General features: G+C 35.8%; 1 protein-coding gene across 5 annotated transcripts in view; it reads left to right on the top strand.

The window, feature by feature from the left end:
* LOC118271319 (AF4/FMR2 family member 3) overlaps positions 1-24,508 on the top strand; it is a 182,569-nt gene that overhangs the window by 59,453 nt on the left and 98,608 nt on the right. For 2 of the 5 annotated variants that reach the window (XM_050695733.1, XM_050695731.1), the window contains exons 1-2: positions 11,488-11,804; positions 14,650-14,859. The exons of 2 other annotated variants lie outside the window; for them this stretch is intronic. In XM_050695733.1, coding sequence (XP_050551690.1) covers positions 14,804-14,859 — 56 coding nt within the window. In that variant the 5' untranslated portion in view covers positions 11,488-11,804; positions 14,650-14,803. Of the gene's footprint in view, positions 1-11,487; positions 11,805-14,649; positions 14,860-24,508 lie in introns of those variants that run through there. One more of the 5 variants, XM_050695732.1, reaches the window with a different exon arrangement.

The following is a 24,508-nucleotide window of genomic DNA, read 5'->3' as shown; positions in this document are numbered from 1 at the left end:
CGTTAATTGTTTAAGATTTATGCGTAAGCATCGTAATTCACAATTGATACTACGTAATCTATTAAGGAAGTCGTGACCGCGTGTACGCTACTAAACTGGTCTATGGCAATAATAAAGATGTAGAATTTATTCTATCTAAAAATGTTGAAAACTTCAGTCATAAGAAAATAATCCTATTCATGAGGAAGGGTTGATACCGTGGCTTATTATCATATCCTTCAAGGGGAATAGTGTGAAACTATGAAGGTGAATAACAAATTTTATTTAATAGAATGACAGCGTATCTCACCTCACGTCAGACATTTAACAAATGATTCAGTCCGTAGTGTCTTCATATTTTTTATAAGGAATTTTCCTAAGATAACGGTAAAAGGCTTGAGTAAATCTCACTAAATCTGCGATGATACAGTTTTTTTGTTCAAAAGAGTAATGTGCTCGGTCTAACAACGTTGACAGGTCTGAGTTACGGTCGCCTATAATGAAATTGCCCTCATTTGCGCGCATACCTTATCAAGTTTTCCATTTTATTTTGTTCTCTCATTTGTGTGTTGTTCGTGGTTTCTTGGTGTTTCCTTATTCATCAGATGTAAGTTGTGACTGCAAAAACCCATAAAGGGAAATTCCATAATCAATTAATTGCTTTGTCCAGATTTTTAGTCATGTCTGAATCACCGTCTATAAAGTCTGTTGTATTTTCTTACGCCAATAAATGTAGTGAACTGTTTCTTTTTTGCTCCAAAAATAATTGATACTGACCTAAATCTCAATCTAATTGACTACTGAACGCCACAATTTAACAGTGTTAATTTACTCTAGCAGTCTTGAATTCACATAACAAAACTCATTCAAATAAACCAGCCGCTCATCAAATGGTTTAACTAATTAAATAAATCACGTTTATTGATGTTGACCCATCGATAACGCTTACATCGCAGAACTGTACACACACTGGCTGGCCTGTTTAAACATTAATTTGGACCTTATGTGTTTAGACATTGCCCTTAGTGAATTTATTTTTGTTGTGATCAAAAGGCATAAAAGGAACAATAGTCTTCCTCAGCAACTTTCCATTTCGTTTAGAGCTGTTTTCTGAAACAATAGTTCCGATACCTTGTGCTCCAACGTTTAGATACGCCACGTTGACGAAAAATTTAATAACATTTTCAACGCTTTCACTTAATAATGTATTCGTAACATCGTCTGTGATGGTGATGACATAAGTATTAAATTATTGTCTGCAAGACATTAGATAACTCGACTACTGGTAGATAACTCAGAATGGTTGGCTAGGGGATGTTTCATGGCTTATTAAGTACGATGACAAATTCATTTTAGACCAAGGAACACCATTAGGTTAAGTTGCGTCGTCATGTTGTTTATATAGACTTAATAGAGAAATGTAGTATGTTAGCTTGTCTTTCTATAAAGACATTTGAGGAAAACGGGTCATAGTGTTGTAAGAGAAATAAGAGTTTCATTATAGTTGACCTGATTTCCACTTAGGGGCGGCGATGTGCGATAGTTCCGTCGATCTCCGGAAACTAGACGTATCATTACTTGAACCTTCTAAAATACATGATGTAGGTTAGACTTGAAAACTGTTATATATTTATCTAAAAGATATCAGTAATAGAGCCAGACAATCTGCTGCTGAAAACATGAGAATCGAAAAACCAAATGCATTACACGATGATTCACCGTAATCGCAACCACTACTGTGATAAAGCAAGCAGAAATGTGGAAATATAATAATGATAATTTAAATACACATATACACACAACTGTTTACCCAGCCGCTTTACAACAATATATAACGTTTCCGAATCAAATCAAACAATATGTAAATGAGACAGATACCGTAGCTTGTATCGCACAAAAAAACACGTGTGATGTAAAAAGTTTGATTATTTTCCTATACGTTTCACATTTATCTAGCGGCGAGTGCACGTGTCTCCAGCGAACTGATTAAAATGTATGAACCCCTGTAATCTCTGATGTCGATGCTGAAAAATACCGATGAATTTTTTCGGGCTCAAAATATTGTACATATTGTTGAAGAAACCTGTATTTTAGTAAATGTTGAACACTATCATTATTATATGCATATACACACTTCAAGGTGAGAAACGTTTCATTTTTCTTTGAATTCTTATTATTATAATAAGGTGGTATTTGTTTTTTCTGTCGTCGAAACCGACAGTTTTGATATTCACTATAAAGTGTATAATGAACATTGTAGCATTTACGTAGTGTCTAAGGTCAAGTTTAGTTTTAATCAATATTCCAAACCTGTATGCTTTACAAACTATTTGAATTTTCAAGACCAAAATACTTAGAAGCAACAAATAATAGTCTACGTTTATTTCCAGAATATTTTCTTTCGCTTTGCTGGTGTATAATTTTCTTTTTGTTTTAGACTATGAATTTCATAGACCAGACAACGAATGGTATCTAAATACATCTTATTTATTCAAGCTCTTATAAACTTGTTTACAATTAACGGCGGGCCTAAGATAGTTCCTTGCGGCATCCTTTTTAAAGCGTTGCATGCAATGATATATTGCGCTTGTAAAACTAGATCGACTAGACACATGAAATATTCAGCGAGGGAAGAATTATAGTAAGAATCATGATCTGTGCATTCTTCTATTTTATTTTAACCATTCTTAAGTTAATTTATGGCAATAGGTATGTTCCCTATTTATGAAATGTGAGTACAACATAACTAGATGTGACTATCTGATGTAATTTTTCAGACTGTTACGTAATGATTATGATAGTAAATTAATAAGTAATTTTAACTACTTATATGTTACGAAATTGTTTAAATTCTTCTGTTAATTTAATCAATACCCTTTTTGTTTGATTTAAATTATATTTTCCTCTTTGGTTTCATTTCGGAGTATTACCAAAATCTCATATAGGTATTAGTTAAATGTTAAATTCTTATTATTTTGTTTTCCTTTACCTATACACGACCACATTAATAAAAATGTTAGAAACGTTTAAGATATTTCTTTATTGACTATTGCTGCTTTATTTAGTTACAGTTTCATCAACAGCCTTTAAGTGGCCACTGCTGACCAAATGACGCTTCTCGCACGGATGTTTTGTGCATTAATCATCACGCTTGCTCAATGCGGATTAGCGATTTTAAACTTATATTATTGGAAATTATAAGCCCACGACGTATTCCTTCACCGTTTGTCAGTGATGTCTAAATAATCTAACTCAAAGTCCTAATAAATAAGTCAAAATCCTTAATAATAATAGATTATGGAATCGTCCTAAAGGGATTGACACTTATTTCCATCGATTATGCAGTACTAACATTTTCTAGTTATTTTCCTTTAGACACTAGTTTATGACTGTGTACATTATACATACGGTGCATTACATGAAAACACAAACATGATCTAGTTTGATCGATGATGTCATTGTCTGCTCACTGTCTTGGTTAAATATTGTATGGCCAGATTGTCCAGTGGCATCGCGTGCGCATCATTTATGCATGCTCTCCGAATTCATAGTGTTATGGCCGATGCAGATACCGTGTACATGTTAATCAAATATCGTGAATGTTAATTGAATGGATTGTTGGTGATCTAATTTTGATTTGCTTTTGGTTTTGGTTTTGTTTGTTTTTTTCAGAGCTGATAGCTTTTTTAGTATTTGTCATTTATTTCCCGATTTTCTTCATGTGCCCTTTTTCAATTGGTCATTTTGCATTAAGCATGAAATCGTAGATCAAAATATTTCATTAAGACAGACATTTAGACTTATTAATTTCATAGAATCATTATTAGTTTGTTATTCCTTCCATCAAACTAAAGCCTCGTTAAATGCTTTCTTGGCTTTTGTTTTGTATTTACTTTACTTAAAATTAATCCAATTAAGTATAAACCTTATTTGACTAACCTAAGAATGAAAATTAAAACTCTGATGTGATTAGTTGAATTTATAGAATATGATTATTTGCATTCATCAGTTTTTTGTGCAGAATTTTGTATATTGCAGAATAGTTTATCTTTTACATACAGAGACACTTATGTATGTGGGTGAAATTCAAAAATGGAGTTTATATTTCATCAAAGTAAAGTAATGTATTTCGGTGTATTTAATTTCACAATGAAAGAATACAGAGTTAATTAACACGATTCACATGAAAATGTAATTGGAAATATTTCGTTCATTGATATTATTGAAAAGTAAAAAGTAAAATATCGAGGGTTTTATAACATTTATCGTAATCTGCTTACCTACAAGGTACACTGTGTTTCACCATCCGAACTATGAGATTTTAAAACTGTTCCGTTAAAATAAAATCCCTTTTGCTTTCCTATTTCGCTTTTGCTCTTTTCCATTCAGTAGTAAAATTTAATTTTCCGTAACCCTACCTTTATTTTCAACCAGTTTTATTTGATTCAGCTTGTTTAATAGTTTAGTTTATTTGAAATATTTTTTGTATGACAACAATGAGCGGTTTGTGAATCGTCATGTTATTTGTGGATACCAGTGACGAATTGACATTTAGCCGTTTTGGGCCTTTTGTGATATCAATTGTTGTCAAAACGTCTGTTGTTTTAGGTTGTTGTTTTTCTCTGTTTCTTTGGATAATTTTGACATTTATTTAACAATATTGTTATCTTCACAGATGTTATTAACTTATTATGATTGTCAATGTCCTTTTGGTTGAGAACAATGACACGGTTTGAGTTTTCATAATCATAATTTCAATTCTAAACGTTATAAAACTTCATGTCATGATTGGTATTATGTTCAGTATAGTGTTGTCTTCCACTAAATATATGGGATTTCTAACTAACGAAATTATTAAATAACTCTACTTCATCTTAAATCTTTTTCCCAATTAAAACTCACACACCTTATTCATCTTAGTTTCGTGAAAACGAATCAACAGGTCTATAATAGAGGTGCACGTCAGCGTACCAGTAGACAGTCGTTGATTAATCTAGACCTCTATAGCTACACTATGTAGGTTTGTAATAGAGATGTGCCCGTCTAATAGCTCATGTTTATGTTGAATTGAGCTCAGCTACATGTGTCTCGTCTAGACGTTTGCATCGACGCTACTACAACTTGTTTTATTTTACTCGCTCCAGTCGCGTTGAGTTTTAGTTTCGACATCGTTTTAAGGTTGCTTGAAGTAATTATTGTTGTACGCTGCATTTTATTTGCACCGTCTGTCTTTGGTTCATAAAGTATTTTATCTTTTCTTCTGTACAGCTGGTCTGTATTTAAGGCTTTTTCAAAATATGAAGATTGGTGTTTAAAGAAACATTTATACGATTAAGTATTCACAGTTGATCCATCTAATTTGAAAAGCAAATGAAATTCATATCGTAAACGTGCTCAATAAAGTTGTTTATAAAAAATAATTCCCACTGCGTCTCATTTGCGTGCAATTAAACAGAACTGAATGAATTGCGCTCGGTATTACGTGACATTCTTTAGTATAAACATAACTCCGAGTATTATCATAGCGGCAGTATCGAATTACAGTACAATATTATGTACAATACGTGCTCGGGCTGTGTTGGTTCCGAACCGCGTTCAATAGAATGGGGAATAAAAACAAAGACTGTTTGAAAAGTCGTCTCATATGAAATATCATCTCGTTCTAAGTCCCGTCAGACTTCAGAGTGAGGACAAAGACTGGAAGTATTGTGAGGAAAAACACGAATGATCATGAATTATTGGGCTTTATGCCTAAGTAGTGGTTTATAACAGATACAGGTTATTATCGACGATGTGGTTAAAGTGGAGTATGGAGCGAGCTGCTGTCGGCGGATCATTTGTATCGTGAATAATGCCACTTGTGTTGTGGCAAATAACTTAATCGACTTGATTGCTGCCTCTGTTCATGTTGTCATCTGTCACACTGTTGAATAGAAGTTAATTTTTGTTTTGAATGCTCAATAGGGTTTGATGTTTATTGGATCTGAATTTTTCTTTTCAATGCCAGTCATTTTGGAATAAAAAAATATTCAATGTGCGTGTTACCGGTGTTTGTGAACATGAGGGGTACTGCTCTTAGCCACTCAACCTCAAATATGATTTTGTTAAACTCATTTCGTTACTCAAAGTTAAGACCAAGTTAAGAACACCAAAATTCAAATACTCATAGCACCTTATGAATGGTGGTCATAAAATAAATCACAGACGTTATCCAACTGGAAGCTTAGTTGCAGTGTTTCGAAATGACAAAAGCCTAAAAGTTTTCATGAAAATGTTTACATTGGATAGTGCGACGCTCCCGGACCAATCCTGCCTCCCATGGCTGCCGTCAGGTATTTCAATTATCCGGCGTTCTGTTGGACGCGATGCCAGACCAGCCGCGCGCTCTAAAGAATCGATTGTGGGACATTCCTCTTTCGAATCTCGCCCTTGTCACCCCAGTCATGCATCGGCGAAACTACTCGATTCTGTGTGTGCTCCACACTAACGCATTTCTACTATACCGTTGTCACGATCGCAATGCGATGTCGTTCACAATCGAGTTACAAAGCTAGAAATTAAGTCAACTTTTAAATCCTAAAAGCTTACGTGTGAACCATTTCCACAATATGATGGAGCGAATATTCTGTAGCGAGTGTCACAAGTGTTCTACATTGTAGAATATAGGTCGTGTAACGCTACATTACTTATTCAACAAATTTTCACGCGAAAACCTGACACTGATAAAGCAACAAGTCCCTTTTTACCGCATTTGTGGCGACGTTTTGTCGACGCCTCGCCACCTTCTAGTCTAGGGGGTCGGAGATTGGAGACGAGAACGATCGGCTGATGGGTTGGGAGTGAGGCCGTAGGGCGAGGGAGGGGTACCGACATGTCGCGCACTCTCACCGCCATAATTATTTCATACTTTGCATTTCGCGTTCCGGACAGGGAAACAATCAGCAACGAAGTATTTTTCCGTCTGGCTAGATGGGGGTGAAAAAGCATTTCTCTGCGCTCTCGATAAATGCAAGTCTGTGGCACTCGCTTTGTTCGTGTTGTGTCGTGAACTCGACTACATTATGAAACTGATATCATCTGCAGTTTGGTTTACGATGGATCATTTATTCCATAATGTAATAACAGTATGAACATACGTCATCAAACGGCTGACGACAGCGGAACCAAGGACTGTATAAACGTGCTGGATTATTTGATAGACTGGTTCACCAGGAGCATTTCAACCAATTTCATATATTGAGGGTATTGGACCGACTGACCGCCCAACTTAATTTGTTTAAAGTACTAGGTTTACCAGGGTCAATAGTTTGATAGATAAGGAAAACATTTGTAGGTTTTACATTGAACTTGTGCGTGACCAATAAACGCATACATAGATATTAATTTAATTAGTGATATACACTTAGGTAAGTGTTATCGGGAACAATACGGTTTATCTAGAAGATTGCCAATATCACCGCGATAAAATAGATAAACATTATCACTACATGCTACGAAGATTTATAGCGTGTCGATTTGTCGATGAGTTTTATTATATTAATAGATTTCTATTGTAATAGATAGATATAGATTGTTGTTTTCTATATTAATAGAAATGGGTATTATTAATTCCCATGGCGTGTTGATGTTTAAAAACAATTTGATTTACATTCTAATGAATGGAATGCATGCAGAGGTGAAGTCAATTGGAAGACTAGAAAGAAGTGTTTCATGCTTAATAATCCAATAACGGTGGTTGAAATAGACCCTATTAATAACAAATAAAAGATAGCCATCAAAGGCTATTTTTGCCGAACATAAATTCGTGTATAAATAAACTGGGCTGCCATTAAACATACTATGTGTGAAATAAATAAAATTTATAAACAGAGCGAGACATCGCCTTGAAATTTGCGTTAATACATTCGGAAACGTTACGTTTTAACGTCGCCAGCGCCGCCAAGATAACGAGTTTGCCGATAACAACCGACGAATGTTTGGGGCTCGCCAACCGCTAATGATATTGCGAAATTTACACCAACAATTGATTATGCGCTTACTGCGCGTTTCCAGAATGGCAAATAATTTCATTTCAATCTCTTCAGATTTTTATTTCGGTTTAAAAGTGATTTCGACTAAGAGCTTCATTTCGCAAAGAGCGACCTTCACAAATAAAAGTGTTTAAAACAATAATGGTTGTGTACGTCACGCTAAAAGAATACTTTATAAAGCGAGTACTTGAAAAACATCAGTATTGTGTGTGACATAAAGTCTAAAACACCTCACGGAAAGGCCACTTGAGATTCTTTTGATCTCAAGGTTGTTTTAGAAGCCCCCATTGACATTGTGTTAACAACTTTTGAGTTTGATATTGGTTCCTGAAATTTCTATAATGTCAAACTACACTTACTGATACATTGTTTTATTTAGAAAGGTGGGCACTGGTGAGAGAACTACTTCTATATACTCTAGTCCACAATTTTAGTAATAGAAATAATATCTGAATCAAAAGCCCTGTATCTCCTGCTCTGTAGTTGCAACCAACGAGGCAGTCACTAAAAGAAATACATTTTAAATGTAACCTGAACACAGTGTTACGGAAAAGGAGGTTTTCTTTTTGTCCCTCAGCACACAGTTTTATAGACACGAGGCAAGAGATTTCATTCTCATTATATTGCACACTTTATAACGAGAGAGGTGCATTTCCTTCAGCCTTCGAACAGTAGTTAAACTTGTTTTGTTCTTGTAAACTTATGGAATTATAACGTGGTTTTAAAGACTTTCCGCAATCAATGTGCTTGTTAAAGTAAAGATAGGTGGTGGCGCTGTACATTGCGGTTTTGCATCCAATACCGACGATTTCGAATACAGCCTGCCACTCAATCTGCAATTTTAATGCAAATTCTCAATACACGAGCAGTCAGGATTTATGCTCCGAGGAATTTAACTGCCTCGGGCGTTTCTGTGAATGTTTGGGATGTTCCCTTTGTCATTAAGTTAGGTAAACGGTATTACAACTGCGGAGCTAAGAGGTCTTAATTGCGGATTCGGATCTAATAATGATCTTGGATATGTCGGTGTTATTTAATCAGGTTAATGAACTTTATTTAAAAGTTCTTCGTGTACTTGACAGTTTTTGCTATACATAGTAAAGTAATCGCTTTGAAAAGGTTTGTAAGACCAAGTCAAGTTTACACTGCGCAGTTCTCGTACGGCACTACTCTTAAACGCCATTTGATTTCCAAGGAGCTTTTGTTTATGTATTCAGTGTAAATAGGCGGCTCCACGTGTTGGTACTCGATGTAATTACATTAAGGAGAACTACATTCAGTATCGTTCTTTACTAGAGTGCCAATTTCCGAAGCGGTGGGTCGTTTGCGTGCATATTTAACCAGGATGTCGGGCGAAACCCACCTCTTGCTTTCATACCACAGTTTGGAACAATCACGAATTTGACCTGTCAAAAGCTCCTTTGTGAACAGACTATAACGTTGTACGAGTTGGAGGGTTGAGGTTTTATTCTCATTTAGTTTCGAATAAAGGTCGTGATTTCTAACTGTAGCCCGGCCGCCATTGGTCCTTTTGTCCAACTAATTAAAATTGTTGTTTCAATCTTCATTATTACAAGAAAAATGTTGTAAGTATTAAAGCTATATAAGTTGGGAAGGTTTTCATAAATGTCAACCGAAGAATTGATCTGGTAATCTGTATTAACAATCATCATAGTTCATATTGAATTGGTAACTTTCTTTAATTATGTAAACTCAATCACACAGGTCTTCAAAACTGTCTTAATACACACACACAAGTGACATACACTTAGAAGTGATAGACGGTAGGCAATGTTCTGTTAGATTACACCAAACCATAACCTGAGCGCTAAGCCGGCTGCTTTGTTATGCAAACGTTCCTCTACAAAGTGACTTAAGCCTTAATGCTTAATAACCGCAGAATTAACTGCCTCGAATCAAACTGTAGCTTGTACTGCGAATACTACATGTTATTGAAACCTTAGAAGGAAGAAAGTGGTAGACGATCCACGAGTACGTTCCCTGTGCGGCCCTAAAGTTGCTCCCCCCTTCTTCCCCCGGGATGATCCGCCTAGTTCCGCTACGTGCGCCGCGCGGCCGTCGCAGGCGCGCTCCGCTTGTCACACCAAATTGGGTCACACCGAATTAGTTATCCGTGTGCAATTCACTTAATGGTCAATATAGTACTATTTTCAGTTAGCACATAGCTCGCTCCCTGCTATTTCAACGTGACTAATAATTGGTCGCGATGGAATAGTTTCGCTGGAGACCGTACCAGTATGTGCTAATTGGTGTCAGTGTTTATTTTTGTACTAACTTGCCGTACCGCATTATAATATAAATTCTGTAAGTATGTAGCGAATTCTGCGTTAATTAGAAGCTTTGATGTGGATTCGAACGGAATGGCTTGTGTAATAGTTTAGGTGTTGATTAATTTCATTGTCTCAACGATCCTGTTTGTCGTGTCGTGCACGGTACACCCATGAGCTCTAAATTCGTTTCCATTTCTTTCGTCCATAAAATCCACGCCTAATGAAGCGCTCAGCTCCCTTTTACCCTGAATACAACACAAAATATGCAATAAAAAAGCGGTTGAAAAGAGGCAGTCACTTTACCTGATAAGCAACCCACCTTTATTATTACCGCAAACAACGCGGCTAGATTTAAAAGTTGGTGTAAACCGATAAAATTCAGTAACACAACTGTGTCGTCCACATCAATGTGAGCATTCCGTTAAAGACTCCAAAACAATCGCGATACGGTACACATTCGTTGGATCCACAAAATATCAACATTATTCGATTTGACTAATACTTTGCGGGCGTGCGTTAGTGTTAAGCGATTTTTTGTCTTGTTGTGTTGAGACAAGAATCACATTACTCTAACGAGGCGGGCAGCGTGGGACAATAAAAATTACGGCCGGTGTTTTGCGCCGAGCGTGCGCTCACTTCGATGAGTGATATTCTCCGCTAATACTTCTTTGTTGGTGTTGTTCAGAGGCGTGGCAAGATTTGCGTTCTGTTATTTTTTAAATTTTGTTAACATTTTACCTTATTCGTCTTTTAAGCCCTTAAATGACAATACGACGTTTGCCACAAAATATCACAGAACTCAATCTTAACTCGAAGGACCAAAAGCCAATAAAACAAGATAACGATCTAAAACTATTCCGAACAATAATCCGTCTCTTACCCAGTTAATTAAAGCGGTATATGATCTTGACAGTAATTAAACGGAAGTAAACATAATTGATCAGTGATCTGATCATTACCATAACAATAGTAACAGCAATGCCACCGGATAATTTATTAAAAAATATCAATCAAGATGAATTGATGAATGGAGATCGTGATATGCGTATATTCGGCATCGGATCTGACTGTGGATCAGAACATTTACAAATATAATAAGAGAGCATTAGTCCGATCCACTTTTGACATCATTATCTGTGTAGTCGACTCACGATAACCTGCGAGCGTCGTCGGTCGGTCCCGCCCCGCGTCGAGCGGCAGTCGCGCGCGTCCTCGCCTGCCGTGTGGTCGTGTGCGCTTCGTGCGGCGAATGCTCTTACATCAAATACATCATATAAGGTACTCGGGGAACTCGCTTTTGGCGGGTTTTCGCACGGACGTGAGCGGTGATCGTGATGCGCTTTGCATTCGGACACGGAATGCGTGCGTGTTGTCAGTGCGCTCCGCCTCTTAGTGTGTTTGTGCGGCGTCACAGTGAAATCTGTGGCGAGGACCACCAGTGATCTCTTGGATTGCAGTGTTGGATCGGAGGATTGACTTTGAGACGCGACCACATCAGCTTTTTGTAAGAATCGAACCGCTCTGGCGGATGTTATGTCCATGGTGTTGACTCATGCATGACGCACTTGATTGCTGGAACAGGGAATTTATGATTTACGATACCTTTTCAAAATTGTAGCCATTTGTGAATTTGAGACCGTTGTTATTGTTGTACGTAGGGTGCGCTTTGTTCGAGTCGAGTTCGAGCTAAATGTTAAAATTTTAATTGCATTCTTATTTTTATTACATTCATGATCTTGAAGTCAATGACAAGGTTAAACCTGTATTTTGATTTAAATTCAGTCGTTAAGTGAGACCTTTATATTACGTTTACTTATGGTATGGTTATTACTTTGTTTAGTAGTGAGTACTTGTGATCATAATAAATACCGACCCGCATTTATTTATAAATATTAGAACATGACGTTTAGAAGGCGTTAGCTTGAAAAATATTCATAAATTCGTCGTAAACATGTTTAAACACGAAGTTATGAAATACAATTAGCATCCTATCTCATTTGATAATTCACGTAGGTATAATTAGGTCCCTACTGCTGTTAGCGTCATTATTATACATTTTAGTACTACGTTCGGCCACGACAGCGCAGACAAGTCACAAAAAGTTATTTGTTTTACTACTATTTGTTTAATTTCATTGTGGCTTTATATTCTAACATAATTTGTTATTTTTCCTAAGCTACAACAATAATATTACACCAATGATACTCAGTTTAGAGTACTTTAGAATAATATCACGTTTTTCCTCGTATTGGGTAATTAAAAGTTATTATTACCTGGTTTATTATATAAAAAGTTATTTTAAAACGCTAAATATTTATCGTATCACTATTATACTCCAAACCATATTTTTTCACACTAATTACAAAGCGTTTAATTAAATTCATCTTGAATTATTCATAAAAGTCAAACTCAAAACAACATGGCTTCCTGATTTGTTAGTTCTTCGCGCTAGATTATTTCATTTATATCTAGAAATAGCAATCAAGAATCAAATGAATGCGTTAAATACATTTTAAGATCCTTAACATTGCAAAGGCCGAATATTAATGGGCGGTAATCTAAATGAGGCCGGTGGTCAGTGTGAGGGACACTTATCTTCAGATAAATTGTACTTCCCACGGGGGTACGAAGAGGGTTCTAACGTCTCAAGGGTTATCTTGAATAGTCTTGTAAAAGCTGAATAACTATCTAACAAAATGTCCGCTTCACAACATTATTTATCCCTTCCAGAGCGCTTATTCCACCGCACTACGGACTACGGACAATGCTTCCAATCTTTAACGATTACCATCACAAATTTTGGAGACTTTTTGATGAACGAATACTTTGTCACGACTTTATTGTCTGTTCTGTAAATTGTTTCGCTCTCAACGGGTCCAGTGACGAAGTGACCACACTGTGACCTCGACTTTAAACTGGGTTAATGTTTCTCTGATGTAGGACACTCACTATTTGGCTCGTATAGAAAATTAACTACTTTTAAAAATATATTTGCCGGTTCGACCTTGACAGATATACAAAGCCGCGCTATATTATAGATATGCACCCGCATGTTCCGTTGTGCCGACATTACCTGTTATTGTCGGTGCTGACCATCTGTTCTATTGTCATTCAAATTCAACTTAGTAGTAACGTGTCTACATTATATCGTGACGTGACGAACTAACGTTTCCCACGCCTGACCTGACCAAGAAAGGGTCGCTTAGACGAATATCTATTAAACGAATGTAGATTGAGTGCTATTCACATAATAATGACCTTACAGCATAAAATTTCAAATCCATTTCTATGAAAAGGTCCATTAGAATAAAGTACTTTTTGACAGATGTCCAAAAGGCAGACATGAGCGCATAAAGATACGTTTATGTGTGTGGATACCGTTATCCATAAACACGCCGTTTCCTCGAGTAGGGGTGGTAGGTTCAGTGTTCCCCTAGTGCGGCGGGTCGCAGATCAATCACATGAGAAAACACCCGCGTAATGGCTCCTCATGACCCTCAGCGAAAAAATACCCGACACATTCTATTTACCCGATGTCCGCTAAATAAGGCAAAAAGTATCCGGCACACTGCCTCCCAATTAATCATCTGACCGGAACCCGGCTCCTGTAATGACAGTTCCTTTAAATTAAGATTATCCGGACCTACCAAGTCTACAAAGTACTTAATACACGCAGTTATCGAAGTTATGAGTCGCGTCATTCGATTTTTATTGACAACCGTACAAGGTTCAATGAAAAACTGTCCAACTTTTGATAGACGATAGTTGTTCTTCAATACATTTAAAAACTTTGACGTCGTAGAAGTCTATCTAAAAACTGTTTAAAACTGCCTTCGCAATAGTTAACTCTTCTGTATTCTATAATTCCGTCTCATGTTCGGTGGCTTCATGTAGCTTACCTACCTAATTAGGTCTGTGATTAGCAGTTTCTGCAAGGTCAGATAAGCTTTGACAAGGTCACATGTAAGCTGTAATAGCTATATCATGTGTAAACCTCAAACTACGTCAAATTAGTACTATGACGTAGTCGTTAAACATTAGTTTTCCTTTTCATTCGCTCTCTACCTTTATCCTGAGTCATTAGCAGTAGTCAACATAACTGAAGTAAGTAACAAATGAATATTTGCTGCATATTTTGTTCAGTTAGCTTCTCGACTCGAACCAAAATTGACTTGTATCCAATAGTTTGAATTAGCGTCAGTGGACCGTTGAATGAGCTCCCAGCAATTGTTAATTTGTTGTAAATATCAATCGTTTACGGCAATCGAGTGTTACATGACACGAGTCAATTAATTGCAATGGACTTGCTGATCTACATTCAGTGTGTAATTTATAATTTTGTTTTGCAGTGCTAAACTGTCGGTGTGCGTTAGTGGATGAAACTTTTATTCAAATATGTTCGTTCGTGGTGTTGGTTAATAAGTAATATTGTGCTGTGTTGTGTTAAACAGTGATATATTTAAAACAATCAGTATTGATAAAAGTGAGCCCGCCATTGCTGGTATGCATATGTGTTATGAAAGGCCTGGCCTGGTCACCGCCCTGAACGGAAGTGTTGGGTAAGGAATCTTCCCATATTAACCAGTATAGGATGTACATATTTATATTACAATCATTTGTGTCTTCAATAGCCACAATATAATAAAAATGTTCAATAGCACAGTTAAAAAGTAATCTCGTATTTAAAAGTTTAATGTCCAAACGACCACATACTCGAGGGTCACCGACAGTCGACCATTTTGTATTTTTTTAATTTCCTGCGAACTCGTCGTGTTGTCGTTATTTATTACTTGCTAGGAACCAACCCTGACTGCTTATGTGCCCGTTGTATTTTACGGAATGTATTCGGTTACGAGTTCCTTATGATATCATGTTCATGCAAATATTACAAATATTCCAATGTCTACTGAATACTGAGCACTTTAAGCCGACAAAAAACACATTCATAACTTTGAAAGATTTAATCAAAGCAGCCGGAAATTTTGTAGTCATTATTCGTTAAAACAAGCACCCAAAACAATGCATGCTCATAATTAACAAGAAACCGAGACAATAAACCGCAAAGCTTTTATTCACTTTTATGGCGCGACAAATGTACATTTAATTAGGATGCCTTTATTTCTGCATTAGCAATGTAAACGAAAAAAGCATTAACACTACCAGAAATGTTGGAGATTTATTAGTCAAGAAGCTTTCATGGAAAGGATGAAACAGAATTGTTGAGTACTACTATATAACTATTAAAGCGGTGCGTCACTAGTTAGCTAAGAACCTATTCTTGTCTCAGTCCTCGGTGTGGTATTTTTTATCAACTTTACCTGTGTAGTTTCCTTTTGTTAATAAGGATCCTTTCACAAGAATATTGGAACGCTACCCAATTTTAAATCACCGTTAAGCCTCGTACTGTCTTTGTCCTTTTATGGTATTATGCCGACAGTAATACTTTGCAGATTTTTGGAAGGCATCGAAGGGCCAGTAGAAGACAATAGACTATTTATTGACAATACCATTTAAGCAAGTGTCGGATTGTGGAAAATAAGTGTCTTGTTCATTAAATCCAAAGGCTAGTCTTTGCTAGTCGGTGCAAGAAACAGATGCATGTTCCCAACGCATTAACTTTAGATCCGGCTTTATTTACTCCTATCATGCGATAAGTACCACGGAATCAATTAAGCTAAATTCTAACGCGCAGGCTACTGCTCACTGATGCGGCGGTATGTGTTGTTAACTAACTTTTTGCTCGTAAAATCGTCTGAAGTTGATATTTTGATATAGAGGCATAACGATGTGCCCTTTTACCCGATGAGGACGGATGTTAATTTGAATTTTGTTAAAGGTTTTCCGCTTATGAATGAATATGATGAATACGCAGTTTTTAATATTTCCACCATCTTGTTCATTTTACCTTTTTCGTTTTTTGCTTCTACATGCTTTTGACATGTAGTCTAGTCTGCACTTCCTGCGGTCTCTATAAAAAGAGCAAAATTATATTCGTTGGTGTATGTTTCCGAATAAACACCTCCTACGCTAGTAACCTTTCCACCACGACTTCAGTCGGTTATAAATAAAGTATCACTTTAACTTACCTTAACTTTATTAAAATTTCTCTGGTCACTAACACTATTATTAGAACTTATTACGGGATATTCAGTTAATCCGTGATCATGTGTTATCGGAAACTAACATATCCCGTCTCTTAATCCACTCATAGTGTTTAACATTTCTAGCTTTCACACCTACGCTTCAAATGTGCTGGAGAGATTTCTAGCATTGCTTAGTGCTTACTATTCTTTCTATAAAATCGTTTAAATTTATTATGTAACTAGTTATTCGAACTTCGTGTGGTTCTACTTGAAATTATGATTTATTTTGCGTTGTTGTTGCTTATGTCACGTAGTTGAAACGTTTATGCTTCATATTAGCGTGAATATTAGTTATAAGTCAGTCATAATAGGACGTTCGGTGTTTAGTGTCAACAATGGCGACTTGTGCAAACAGCTCGCGAACTAGACGCGCCGTGCTGCCGACAAATTGATTAACATACGTACTAAGTTTGTGTTGCAAGTATTTATTTACTTGCCGCTAAGTACTGTTTGAGTAAGGTTTCTTTTGCCGTGTTGATCATGTTTGGCTCGAGCGTTTGTTTTATTTGCTTGCTGTAAAGTACTTAGTTTAGAAATTTGTGTTGGGATAGGTTCTTGTTTACTGTCAAGACGTTTTCCTTCTGTTCGTTCTAAAGTTTTATCTGTTTCTAGTATTTGATTTAGTGTATGTACTACTTCTAGATTCTTGTTATGGAGTTTTCTAACAAGTTAAAATACGTCAATCTGTTTTCTACAATCTTTCAACATCTTATTTACATTCCTCGGATATAGCATGCGTGTGCATAGCTAGTGATATCAATTACAAAATCATTATTGTTAGTTTCTTATGCCATTTGCTTAGTATTTCGTTAACGCTCCGGTAATAATTCAGAAGTGAACGATTAAAGTCAATCAACTTACTTATGTTCTCATTTATCTTACTCGGCTGGTTGCAAGAATCAATTAGCCTGGATAATTAGTGTGACGCGTCTGTTACTGACCGCTTCTCTCGAAATCTGTTGTCAACTTTAATGTTTACGATGTGCGCGCTTGATTTTATCTTTTGTTTGTTATTTGGTATCATGATTGTAGATGATCTGATGTCTTAATACTAATCATTAATGGTAATTAGTATTACTATTAATTTTACGATAAAATTTAAACTACGGATTTATTTTTGACTCATTTATGGAGCACTTTCGCGTGATTATGTTATTAGGGTCACACTTTCGCATGATTATTTTATTAGGACCCATTAACAAATGAACACACTGTCAATTCCAAAACATTTGAAAACAAAAAGACAATGTGGAAGACCAACTCATCAGACATTGTTAGCTAAATCCATTTATTCAAATGCATTTGTTATAGAACTGCATTTTCCCTACATTCGCGCGCTATACCGTATACCAGCGTCGGTGAGCCCGCGATAATCCAATAAGCTGAATTGGTAGTGGCTCGAGTTAACCTTCTTAGTTATATGTGAATACGTTGTAACTCAATGCTAGGAACACTATACCAACTATTGTGGGAGTGACGCGACTTAGTGCTGCACGAGTGTCAACCAATGAGATTAATCCAACTATCTAACAAGACCTTTGAATCTTATTTACTCTAGAGAATGATGTAGAAAGATTATAGTGGATGGGAATACCACTCGAATACTGACTGCTTCCTCTGTTTTGTCATTAATATTTATCACGCTCATCCATATTAGTATCTACAACTTGTTTACTTTTTCTAGTGTATTAGTCAAGCCTGTATTATGAGTTATATGGAAAGGGATGGCGCATAATATTTTTTATTAATCTTTTACAAAAAGAGCGTTTCCAAAACAAGCCATGTCGAGACAAACATGAAACTAATTAGCTTTGGAACATTAAATTACTACACTTCACTAGTCAAGCTAGTTATGCTTATGTTAAACATCATTAAGAAAATAGGTTCATCAGAGGTATTAATTGCAATTTTGTTTCGTCTCACAAGGTACTAAGGCAGCTATTATTAATAATCGATTGTGCAGACTTAATTTATGTTAATCTTTGCGAATATCGTCCTCAAACGGAAAAGCTAATTCTATAATAAGTCTAATATACTCGCTAATTGTTATATCCTTATTATTTTAATTATAAGAAGCAATAATATAACTAACTTAAGCTTTGTTCCCCATAGGGGCAGGTGTGTAGTTATGAGCTCTATTGTTATTGAAGGCATTTATTTTTGTACACCAGACACAAATGCGAACACCGTGTTTATTGTAAAGAATTTTGAAATCAAAGACGCCAACAATGCTTACACGACCCCTAGTTTTGAACTCAGTAACCCTCGCTTTGCAGACATTTGCGACCACCGAATAAAGGCCAGTATATTCACAAGAAATGATACTAGGTAATAGGGTAGATGGCTAGTTTTAATGCCCGTCTTGTAGATTATTTTAAAACATTACATACGTATTTTTTATTTTCTTACGGAAGAAATACTTTCGAAGATGTATTGATTTGAAATGTCGCGTGACGTCACTTCTGGGTACGTTTTATACGTAGAAATGACGTATTTGCTCCCACTCCTACACTTTGATTCGTTTTTATCTAAGTATTGTTATCTTATTTGGCAAAATAAAAAATTACGTGTCTAATTTTTTTTCATTACCTAACTGGCGGACTAAATAGATTTTTAATTTTCATCATCCCTATTGCGGATAATAAGTATTGCAATGTTAACAATGGCCGCCGACTTTACATTGCGTTGTCAACAAAATATTTCTGTTTAAAATATTTTATTTGTCAGCATCACATGACCGCAACATAATTAGCGTGCCGTGTGTCGTATTACTCATGTGATAATTAAAATATACGCTTTATTTATTACCTCGTTTTAAATGGTCATTATCGAACTGGTCTTAGGTTTCGTCCCGGTCTGCTAGTGTTTTGGTTTCGAAATTTCTTTTTACTTCAGTAATTTTAATACTTAATACGTTATCCGCCACGATGCTTAACGGAGTTTTCTTTCGTCAGTTAATGCTTTAACTGAAGGCATAGTTCTGCAAAGACCTAAGTACGATAGCATCGTGCAACACTTATTTTATTAAATACTTGGATCTAAATTCTTGCTCTTTTATCCGTTCCGAATGTCGCATTAACTAACCTTATCTCTATAATAAAAGGTATCGGGTGTCTGTTTGCACGCACGTGACCAACTTTATTCAATAAAATAGCTAAACAGATTGTGAAATGAGTACAATTAATGCATCCTGTAGTCTCTCGGCTCGCGTATACATTCGGTACTTGCCACCTCGTTTACGGCTGTCTCGGGTACTTAGTTGTCAGGTTATTACGCAACGCTACTACCAGCCGTTAATTATTTGCCTGGGAACATTTAACTATGCTGTTGACAAATCTCCCTATGCTCATTTACTACGTTAGTACTTAGCTAACTTTTTATCCTGAGTACCCTTGTATCTTCGACGATTTTATTGCTATCGTCGGATATAAAACCGTGTCTGTTAATAAAGCTGTTTAGTGATGTCCGCCGCCCACCTTCTGCAATGGACGACGCGACCAGTGCATTACACTTAAAAGTTAAAGGGGTAATAAAACGAAGCTCATTCTCGAGCTACATCATAAAATGTTTACTCTATAATAGTTTGAATAAGAACAAGAACTTACACAAAAGTTACTTAGTTGTTGTCTAATGAATGATAGAAACTGCCAACACAATTTACTTTTTAATTTTTCTTCGAACTCTGTTGATAAATTGTGGGAAACCTGAAGCTCAAGTGTTTAACTATTTATTTGGCTTTGCCTGAAGGCACTCTCGCCGCTTCGTGGAAATTCACTCTGTACAGAGTATTATTTCAATTTTGTTTTATCCTTTTTGAAATAGATGATTTTATAATAAAGTATCGCTATTATTGTTCATGTTGCTGAATTATCTAGGATGGAATTTGTGGCTTTTGAAATAGTTCGTTTTGGTCCATGATTTTAATGTATAACAATTAATTTTGCTCATTAACTTAACTAATGATCATTTGTGTTTATTGAAACAGCAAAATGATAACCAAATCTATCCTAGATTTTTTACATGAGCTACAGATTTTTACACGACCAGAAAGGAGCATTCCGTACCTACATTATGTAGAATATCTAATACCAACATATTTCCATCAATGAAGAAATTCTCACTTATACGAGTTACACGTGACTCTCGTACTTTTCTCAGTGATCCTTTGAGATGCTATTCCGAATAAAATGTACGGAGCACCGAGTACCGACTTCTATGAATTCGCAGGTAGCAAGATTCCGAAATCGTCTTAAATTTACAGGATCCTCCATAATTCCTCGACTGTACGGTATTTGTCTTCTAACAAAGTTTATTTCACTTCTCAACAATATAAAGTATTAAATAAAACAGCCTGTACGTGTGTGTGTACGTACGTATGTGTGTCAGTTTTGAATTATTCGCATGAAGTTTTACGATGGAAGGAGTTTAGAGCTTTGGTTTAAATTCCAGCGAAATCTGTCAATTTTCTACCTTGTTCATTTGCAATATGGTTGAGAATCTATTAAAGTGATTTGGTGTAGCTTGATGAGCTGGTTTTCGTATGTAAAAATGTTTCGAGGTTAGCATATTTCCTGGAAATGTTTTGTTTTTATTCACGTATATCTGAATTGATCTTATCTTTTATCTTAATGGTGTAATACTAGCTGTTAGTGTTCTTTAGAAAGTCCGTGGGAAGTTTTGTAAAGGTTATTCTCCCCTCGATGTTGACTTTGATCATTGAATACTTTACTTTGATTTTTTAAAGCATAGTGTATGATTGCTATGTTTTTGCTCTTTACCCTATAACTTCATATAAGTTCTCGTATTACAAGTTGTTTTTGTTAACATTTCACCCACGTAGCTACTATGTTATCGGATAAAACGTCTGTGTTTTGATTCATACATGTTTTATCGGTATAGCAAACAATTTAATTACTTTTTGCTTTAGACAGTTACTAACATCTATTCTCAAAACTTTACCTTTTAAAATAGTTATCGTTGTTATGTTAGATTTTACAGAATAACTTGAGCTCTTATTTATATGTATTACCCAGCGTTCCAACAGACCCAATACAGATTCAATAATTTCTGAGAACCACAACAAAGTTCTATTCATAGCCGACCTGATTATCATGAAATCAAATTCACAATAATAACCAATATTAATACTTCATTCGCATTTATGAGTTCATCTAAAAATAATCTGAATAGGTTTAGCATGAAATAAAACACATGTTTCAATTTGCGAGACGGTCGCACTCTATTTTAATCGGACAGTCCATACAAATGGTTTTATAATTACTATAGACCGCGTGTATGAGGTGGGATCTCCATTCAGTAAAGCTACAATGTAGAATGTATAACGCCCACAGATAGTTACACTGAATTTTTCTATTGTGCGGTTTTCAATTCCCTACTAAGCGAGCGAGCATGTGGGTTGTGGGTGCTGCACGCCACTCGAGACTATTTACGTGTATTTTGCATCATGCTAGTGTTATCAGTTTAACAATAGCGTCACAACTAATCAGCCGGTGATAAAATGTCCTCTGAAAAATCGTCGTGTCAACGACCCAGCAACCTCGCAACCTTATGACACGGGAGTCGCTCGCGTTAGGCGTGGCACCAGTTTGTTATAACTAATCGAATTATTTCGCCGCCCAAACTCCAAAAGGGAATTTTTGTGGGCGTGTTTTTGACGATTTTTAATACGTCATAGGGTTTTGATGGTCAAAAGAAACGTAAGGTTTGTTTTGTAATGTCAATTATCCGTGATAATAATAACAATCTGCAGATTGGTTCCTTGCCCGCTTTTTTAATATGAACCGGTCTTTAAAATCAGTTTTCACGTGCTTCGATTTCTATTAAGTAATATTACCCACCCGGGACTGATTGGACAACAAAGGGAAGTAATAATTCGTTATATGCCCAAGGGCCTACCTGGCCTGCCCGGATAAAAATAGTTTGTCCTTTCACATGACGAGGGGACTCTTTTAAACAAACTTTTGTTATCAACGGGTGAGGTGAGAATGACGCAATGTAAACCCTACTCTATTTTGTATACATAGACTTGAAATTCTTACTTACCTAAGGCTTGAACGAATGGTTTTAGTTAATTAATCGACGCAAATAGAGTTTCATTTTAGTGATCAATTAAGGTAATTGAAAAGCAGTCATTAGTTAAGACATTAATTTATATTACCAGCTTGCGAGAAGTTTTACATTTCCTTCTACACTTTGAATTAAATTGCTATGCAGTTGGGAGGTTTCATGGATTCTGAGACAAGATACCTTTGAGATAAAGGCTAATTTTGTATGAGAAGGAGAGTGTTTCTTAATTTTTAAGTGGCATTACTAAATAGCGAGTATAAAGAGATGAATAGATTATAAACGTGAAAAGGTGTGTGCTAGAATTTTGACATTTGTTGTCTACCTCTCTGTGTGGTGATATACTATCTGTTACCTATCTTCTTTCGCACAAAGGGGCCTTTAATGAGCTTTAAAAGTACAGCCACGCCATCTATAATCGGTTATATTTCCATTTTCTTCTATGGTAATGAGATAATTTCCTGCGGTTAAAACGGCAACAATTAATCATTTTATTTCAAAACAAACAGTAAACACACATACTTATATTTATAACTAGGTTATTGCCCGCGGTCTCGCTGTATCATTCTTTAACCTCATCATCATCATACATATATATACGCGTTTTTTTTTTTTTTATGGGGGAAAATCGTCCAATGATTTTTCTCGCCAGGGCTAGACGAGAAAGGGTCAGACTGACTAAAAACCACCCCGTTGCTACTCCTGCTTGTCGAGCCGAAGCACCGGCAAGCCCGCTAGGTAGTCCGCAGCTCCGGAACATATACTTACATACCCATTGTGACAAACACAATTTCGCATTTATAATATTAGTAAGGAATTTGTATTACATACTAGTTTAATATGTAGGTTTGGACATTATTTAGTAAGAGGTCACAAGCAAGTCTGTGTCCATATATTTGTCAATTGTCCAAGTATTGTGCAAGGTTGACTTTTCCGATTGCATATGCAAGTATGTCGTTAGTAAAAGGACTGACTAATGTTGTTTGTTCTTCTTATCTTCTTTGAAAGGCGTCTTAGTGATGAGCCTTTTGTTTTTACGTTATATCTTCTTGTTTAGATTTGTGATTGGTTAATTTCTATTATCGATTCGAGTTGTATGGTTGTAGAAATTGCATCCAATTTCGTTCAGTAGTTTCGGCGCTACGAACTCAAATTCGAAAAATCGGTTTGGATTCCATTATTCTTGTAGACTTCAATCACATTTTTGCTTACTTTTGCGTCCATATCAGTCTTCTATTTCACAATTCAAAAACAAAACAGTGAAATAAACTTCGTAATCAATTCTGTGTACATATAAATGTTTTTATGGTTATGTGGTAACATGGAACATGTTGTTTGAAACGACCTTTAACAGCCCTAGATTACAGCGCGCACTCCTATAGCGACATTGTTTGATAAACCGGCCATTCACCCCGATACGGTATAACTGCGAAAAACGCAACGTAATAACTTCATTCGTGCGTTTTTTTTTTTTCATATATTAACGTTTACATTTTATATTTACGATAACGTTTTGTAAACAAAAGGAATGAAAATGGAAACTATTTATTGATATGTGAAAAGAAATTTCGTTTACATTTTGTTACCGTTTTAATTCCGTTGCTGTTACTTTAAAATGTAATTGTTTTGTATTATTCTGGTTTGTATTATTGATTCGTGGTATTTGATATGTACGTATTTGTAATACAATGTAATGATGACATAATATTGTTTGCACATAGCTTTTTTTCCTACATAAAACGTACCTAGAAGTGACGTCAAGCGATATTTCAAATCAATCAATATATTATAGATATTTTTTTCCGTAAGAAAATAAAACATACGTATGTAAGTAGTACTTTAAAATAATCTACAAGACGGACATTAAAATAAAAATTTGTCATTTGACTATTTAGGCCTTAGACAACTATTACCAAAATTAACTACTAAGAATGGTTTAAAATGATATTGAATACTTTTCAGGTCACCTGTTTGTCTTTCA

Source organism: Spodoptera frugiperda, chromosome 9 (genome assembly GCF_023101765.2).
Source record: "Spodoptera frugiperda isolate SF20-4 chromosome 9, AGI-APGP_CSIRO_Sfru_2.0, whole genome shotgun sequence".
Lineage (NCBI taxonomy): Eukaryota > Metazoa > Arthropoda > Insecta > Lepidoptera > Noctuidae > Spodoptera > Spodoptera frugiperda.
This window is presented reverse-complemented; position numbering and strand designations above follow the sequence as displayed.